Source organism: Colobus angolensis, unplaced genomic scaffold (genome assembly GCF_000951035.1).
Source record: "Colobus angolensis palliatus isolate OR3802 unplaced genomic scaffold, Cang.pa_1.0 Scaffold91, whole genome shotgun sequence".
Taxonomy (NCBI): Eukaryota; Metazoa; Chordata; class Mammalia; order Primates; family Cercopithecidae; genus Colobus; species Colobus angolensis.
In genome coordinates this window covers 3881601-3888707 of record NW_012123043.1, presented here as the reverse complement: position 1 = coordinate 3888707, position 7107 = coordinate 3881601, and the positions used below count along the sequence as shown (strand labels likewise).

Here is a 7107-nt window from a genome sequence, read left to right as displayed (position 1 = left end):
CCTGCCTCATCCACTGACCCCATTTCCCCAGAACCCCCTAAACCATCCCTAAAACCTGCCTTACTCCCTGAACCCACTCCCTCAGAAACCCCCAAATCTTTCCTAGAGCCTGCCTCGTCAATTAACCCCATTTTCCCAGAACCCCTTAAACCACCCCTGTAACCTGCCTTGCTCCCTGAATCCATTCCCTCAGGAGCTCCCAAATTTTTCCTATAATCTGCCTCATCCATTGACCTCATTTCTCCAGAACCCCTTAAGCCATCACCTGCCTTGCTCCCTGTGCCCATTCCCTCAGGAGCCCCCACACCCTCCCTATAACCCGACCCCATTTCCCCATAACCTCCAATCCCATTCCTATGACCTGACTCATCCACTGACCCCATCTCCCCAGGACCCCTTAAACCACCCCTATAATCTGCACCCATTCCCTCAGGAACCCCCAAATCTTTCCTATAATCTGCTTCATCCATTGGCCCCATTTCCCTGGAACCCTTTAAACCACCCCTATAATCTGCGTTGCTCTCTGAACCCATTTCCCTGGAACCCTGTAAACCACCCCTATAATCTGCCTTGCTCACTGAACTTATTCCTCCAGGAGCCCCTAAATCTTTCCTATAATCTACTTCATCCATTGACCCCATTGCCCCAGAACCCCCTACACCATCCCTATAAGCAGCCTTGCTCCCCGAACCCATATTCTCAGGAGTCCCCAAATCTTCCCTGTAACCTTCCTTATCCACTGACCCCATTTCCTCCGAACTCCCAATACCCTTCCTACAACCCGGCCCATCTGCTGATCCCATTCCTTGGAGGTCCCCTGAAGTATCTCTAAAGCCTGCCTCACCCCCTGGCCCTGTACTCCTACGCCCAAGGCCCCTTGACCCTCCTTCATAGGCTGTTCTGACCCCAGTTCCCTGAGGCCCTGGAAGTTCTGATCCATCCTCATAACCCAGCACATTGTCAGCCCCATAAGCCCACTGGCTCTTAGAAGCAGCCCTGGTGTGAGGTGCTAGTGCTTCAGGGTGTCTGGTATCATCCCTGTAACCAGCTCCAGCTCCAGAGGCCCTAGCACCAGGGCATGTTGTCCCATCCCCCTCACCCACTTTGCTCCCTGCTCTCAGAGACCTTGGTTCCATGGCTTCTGGACCCCCAGAACCATCTTCATAGCCTCCTTCTCCAAAGGCCCCCAGAACCTCTGAGGCTCTGAGGCCAGTCTGACTCCAAGGCCTTATTCTTTCAGAGCTCTCTGGTTCTGCTTCCACACATCCCATCCCAACAATCTCCACTACTCCAGGGGCCTTGAGACCACCTCTACCCACAGACCCCGTCATCTCAGGACTCCCTAGGCCGCCATCTGAATGGTGCCCTCCCCTACGGCCCATGCCGCCCTGGCGTGCAGAGGCCCAATTCCTGATGTCATCCACGGGTGCTCCATCAGGACCACCTGAGCCATTCTTAAGACTGGCAACTCTCCCAGACCCTCCTCCTGCAGGGCCAGAATCTTCGTTTCCTGACCACACTCCCCCAGGCACTCTGGAGCCATTCCTGTACGCACCCCCTTCCTCAGACTCCATTCCCGCAGGTGCCCTAGGGGAAACTCTACAACCAGCACCATGGCCAGACCCCATTTCTCCTGGAACCCCTGAGCCATAGCTATAACCAGCCCCACTTTTAGGGCCTATTCCCCTAGAATATCCTAAGCCACCCTCGTACCTAGATTCCATTCTCCCAGGACCTTCCAAGTCATCCTTATAGCCTCTGGGTCCTTTTACTCTGGAGCTCCCTGACCCATTCCAGAAATCTGGTTCAGACCCTATTGACCCAGGACCTCTTAATCCTTCCGTATCTCCTAGTATCACCCCAGATCCCTGAGCACCCAGACCTAGAGACCTACTTAGCCCACGGCTTCTGGCATCCACCCCCTGACCAGACTCTGTCAGTACAGCCACCTGGGTACCACCCATACCCTCTTGCCCTCCACTGGGTCCCAGCACTCCAGACCCATAGTGGGCTCCAGTTTTTCTGAGGCTAGATGGTGTGTCATCCCAAGGACTTGTGCCCTTAGATTCTATTCTGCCAACACCCCCTGCTGCTCTGTGATCTGCTGTCCACTCCTGGGAAGACTGGAAGCTTCTGGGGTCATCCCCTATCTCACCTGAGGCCCAAGCTGTTTCCTGGCCATCCCTTCCCCTGAGCTTCTGTAGGCCACCTTCACAGCCTCTGGGGTCTCCTGGGCCTCCAGGGCCAGTTTTGTAGACACTTCCTCCAACTACAGATTCCCCCCTGCACAGACCATCTGCCTCCTGCAGTGAGTCTTCAGCTTTGATCTCAGGACTCCCATCTCCCAGAAGGAATTTTCTACCACCTGATATTGATGGTTCCTGAAAGTCCTTGCCTCCAAGAGTCTGTCCTAGAAACTCTCCTGACCCCCAGTAGCCCCAGGCTTCCCCATAGTCAGTATCTCTACCTCCCTGAGAACCCCAGGATTTAGGGCCCATACCTGCCTTGGAGCCAGAACCTCTTCCTCCAGTAAACTCCAGGGTGCCAGGACCTCCCGCCCCATTGCTGTCTTCAGCTTCTCCCAGGCCAGTCCCACTACCCCACACTATTACTCCTCTCCCTCTTTCCCTACTTGGAGCATCTCCTCTGTCCATCTCAGCCAAGCTGTCACCCTGTGAAATCTTTATCTGCTTTCCTCTTGGCCAGGACCCTACAGGATCAGACTGGTAGCCCTGTAGGTCACTATTTCCTCTCTCAGGTCTCAGTTGAGCATCCCACAGTTGCTCCGGGGCGTGCCTATCCAGTTGTCTTCCACTATCCCCTCTGTGCTCCTTTCCTTCCCTGCTGCTCCCCAGTCCTCCAGCCCGAAGCAGACTGGACTCAGCCTCCCAGCCTCCTGCTGTCCTCCAGCATTCATCACCATTGCTGTCTCTGCCACGATCTTGCTGTCGTTTTTCTGGGAGGCCCAACCCTGATTCTGAGCTCTCTCCCTGTAGATGGGGCCTCTCTGCAAGGCTTTCAGCCCAGCCTCCCTCTCTGCCAGATTGCCTTTCCCTGGGAAGAGTGACTCTGCTTCCCTCTGCTTCTAGAAAGCCTTCGCCTTCCTGTCCAGGGCCCCAGGTTGTGTCAGCTGCTCCCTTGTCCTCCATCAAGGAGTAGCCATGTCTGCCACGGTCATCCCTGTCTGGGCTGGCTATGTGCTGGAACCCAGAAGACATCCCTGACCCCTCAAGGGAGCCCCCACTGGAGTCCTGCTCTCTGAATTTCTCTCCCTGGCTGTTGATGCTCCCAGACTCTTCTGCCCCTGAGGCCTGGGCTCCTTGCCTCTGTAGTTGGTGGTCAGCACTTGTGGACTGAAGGTCTTTATCCTTCCCAGCTTCAGTGAGGGGTTATTCATATGGAAGATCAGTGCCCACATGGAGACACAAGAGAAAATACCAAAACTCCTGTTAAATCCGGCCAAAGCACCTGCCTGAGCCCAGCTGCTTGCCTGACCTAGGCTTCCTCAGGAGAGAAGCAAGCTGACCACCTGACAAGGCAGCCAGGGTGTTCCGGGGATGGATGGGTGAATCCCATCACCACCTCCCCCAGTCCCATATCCACAGGCCACCCTGCTATAGGCTTCATGAGGATTTTGGAGAAAACACATAAGCCAAAAGTCATTTGTTTATCAAACTGCCGCAGCAGGTGCATGATTTTTAAAATATCGACTTGCTCTATCACCTGCCTTACTTATGTCCAATTTACACTTTCCTGGGAACATCTTGAACCCAAATTTCAATCCCCAGGGAGGTTTGAGAGTGCTCTCTGGTCTGGTGCAGGGGCTTCTCCTCCAGACTGAACCTGGGCCACTGTCCCAAGGCTGCCTAGGACCCTAGAGCCATCTGTGCCCCAGAGTAATTCCAACAGACCCAGCGGAGCAGGCACAGCTGAGAAGGTTGGGTTGGCCATGAAGGTCTGCACAGCAGCGGGTGGAGAATAATCTAAGGAGCCTTCCTTATTCTCTCTAAGCAAGGGAATCGCTCCAGAGCAAATGGCTGACCAAAGGAAATCCCACTGCCTCGCCTTCCTCATGCCTCCGCAGCCCCGAGGTCTTCCCTGGAGGCAGAGAAAGACAGAGATGTGAAACACTCACCTTCAACCACCAGCCAGGCGCTGGAAGTGTAGGGCCCAGTGCCCAGCGAGTAGGGGCCCATGTCTGAGAAACGGGCCCCCCTCACCACCAGCCGGTGGGTCAGCCCGTCGGGGGACACAGACACTTCATGTTTGTCACTGGGGTGGAGTAGCCGGTGCCGGAAATGCCAGGCTGCACTAGGGCAGGGGCTGGAGAAGGTACATTCGAAGACTGCGTCACCGTGCTCCTCACAGTGGGTTTCCGCCAGTGGGACCACCACTCTTGGGGGTATGGCTGTCAGGGAAGCAGGAATGGGGATATCAGCTTGATGGTATGACACAGTGTGACCTGAGGGGGCAGGGCCAGCCACTCAGAAATCCTAGCTTAGACCAGCTCAGTCACAAATTCCCTGTGTTACCTGGGATAGGTCTCCTCCGGACCTCAGGTATCAATTCCCCCCGCATAAAATGAGGGGTTAGAATTATGAACAATGAGGCTTATTTTCAGCTCTGGGATTCCATACTTCTAAACCCAAAAGTTATATTTGGGGACAAGGTGGATGCATGAGGGAAACCACTATGCTAAGAGACAGTACTTTATCTTATTCATCCTTTACCTTATTCATCCAAGTAATAATTGCTTACCCCCAGGTAAGTATTATTAATTTCTTTTTACAGGTGAGAAAACTGAGGCTTAAAAAGTTAAACAGGCCGGGCGCGGTGGCTCAAGCCTGTAATCCTAGCACTTTGGGAGGCCGAGACGGGCAGATCACGAGGTCAGGAAATCGAGACCATCCTGGCTAATACAGTGAAACCCCGTCTCTACTAAAAAATACAAAAAACTAGCCGGGCGAGGTGGCAGGCGCCTGTAGTCCCAGCTACTGGGGAGACTGAGGCAGGAGAATGGCGTAAACCTGGGAGGCAGAGCTTGCAGTGAGCTGAGATCCGGCCACTGCACTCCAGCCTGGGTGACAGAGCGAGACTCCATCTCAAAAAAAAAAAAAAAAGTTAAACAACTTGCTCCAGTCTTATGCAGTTAAGAGAAACCAAGATTCACACCCGGGTCTGGCTGACTCCCAAACCCACACTCCTTTTCCCAAACTGCACTTTTTCAGGCTTTCCAAAGCCGCATCTGGGCACCTCCCCACTGCTGGGACACATAACCCCCTTTTCTCTCCCCCAACCTTGATTTAGCCATGTTCTTAGGACATGCTCCCTTCCCCAGGCCTCTCCTTGTCCTTTCAAGAACCCCCTTGAGCTGGCAGGTGCTCTGAGAGTGATGTGGACACAGGTACTCATGGGGATGGGACAGAGTTTGATGAAGGAGGAGTGGCAGTTCCTAGATGGGGAAGGAATACAGGAAGCAGAAAAGGAAAGGTCTGTGTGGAGCGCGAGGATGCCTAACCCAGAGATTCTTGCTAGGGCTTTGTGGGAGATGAGGACATGCGACAGAAAGGAGTGCTAGAGGCTGTGCAGTTAGTCTGGATCTGATCTGAAAATAATTGGTGGCTGCAGAAGGTCTGAGCAGAGGCATGACACATATGTTTTATGTCTGTGACGGTAATTCAGTAGAACCCAGCTCAGCACAAGGAGAGATAACTTGCACCAAGGCTTTGGAAAACAGAAAGCATCAAAATTTGGCCATCTAGGTATGTGTCCATCTCCCAGTTGTCTTTGCAGCTGGGGCCACATCACATTTACCCCCCGACACACACATTGCACCAACATGGACTCCACGTCTCACAGATCTCCCCGACTCCAACTTTGGCAACTCACCACTGGCCTCCAGTTCTGTGGAGAAGACCACAGCATCCTCCACCTTGACCTGGTAAATGCCAGAGTCCTCAGGCCTCAGGTCTTGGATCTGGAACTCATAGCGCTTTCCCAGCCGGCGCAGACAGTGCTTGGTCTGGTTGTTGAAGCCATAGGGGATCATCTCACCGTCCTAAGGCCAGAAAAGGAAGAGGAGGCGGGCCTCAGCGGGTCCTCAGTGCTTCCTGCCCCAGTCCCATTCTGGCTATAACCAGCAGTTTTCTCCCACAGGCCCAGTCACCAGACAACAGATTCCTGGAACCATAGAGGAGCTGGGATGGGGTGGACAGCAGGGCCTGGAGGACATGGGAACAGGGGTTGTGAGCTGGATGGGAATCCATGCTCTAGGAACGTCCATGGAGTGAAAAGTCTGCAAGTATTATATAAAGGGGCACCTGAAGTTGCTGACATTCCAGCTCAGGCTGTGAGTAGAGTTACTCCCCAGCAGCCCTGCGAGGATAGCAGGGGAGGCTGGACACAACACCAGTGGCCCACGGGCCCCAGCTCAACTTATTCACCAACAGGAACTTGCAGAGAATACCATCAGATATCCATAAGGCTCTACAAACCCAGTAATCTATATGTATACCTACTTTAAGCCCTAGATTGGTTTGCTACTTGCTGAATATTAATAACAGCTAATACTTATTCGGGGCGCACTGTGTGCCAGGCACTGTTTTAGGTACTTAGGACACATCAATGCCTAAAAAGATTCCTGCTCTCACTAGCTAAAATCCTATGGGGGAAAAATATAAATAATAAATATCATAAATAAGTAAATAATTTATGTGAGAAAGAAATAGAACTGGCTGGGCATGATGGCTCATGCATGTAATCCCAGCACTTTGGGAGGCTGAGGAGGGTGAATCACTTGAGGTCAGGAGTTCAAGACCAGCCTGGAAAACATGGTGAAACCCCATCTGTACTGAAAATATGAAAAATTAGCTGGGTGTGGTGGCAAACACCTGTAATCCCAGCTACTCGGGAGTCCGAGGCAGGAGAATTGCTTGAACCTGGGAGGGAGAGGTTGCAGTGAGCTGAGATTGCACCACTGCACTCCAGCCTGGGCAACAGGGTAAGACTCTGTAGAAGGAGAGAAAGAGAGAGAAAGAGAGGGAAGAAAGGAAGGAAGGAAGGAAGGAAGGAAGGAAGGAAGGAAGGAAGGAAGGAAGGAAGGATGGA

General features: G+C 53.1%; 1 protein-coding gene across 1 annotated transcript in view; it reads right to left on the bottom strand.

Moving 5' to 3' along the window:
- The window catches only part of IGFN1 (immunoglobulin-like and fibronectin type III domain containing 1), a 35473-nt gene that overhangs the window by 18036 nt on the left and 10330 nt on the right, over positions 1 to 7107 (bottom strand). Inside the window, exons 9-11 of the mRNA XM_011931837.1 lie at positions 5890 to 6058; positions 4136 to 4408; positions 6 to 3376 (exon numbers count right to left, since the gene is read on the bottom strand). Coding sequence (XP_011787227.1) covers positions 6 to 3376; positions 4136 to 4408; positions 5890 to 6058 — 3813 coding nt within the window. The remainder of the gene's footprint in view (positions 1 to 5; positions 3377 to 4135; positions 4409 to 5889; positions 6059 to 7107) is intronic.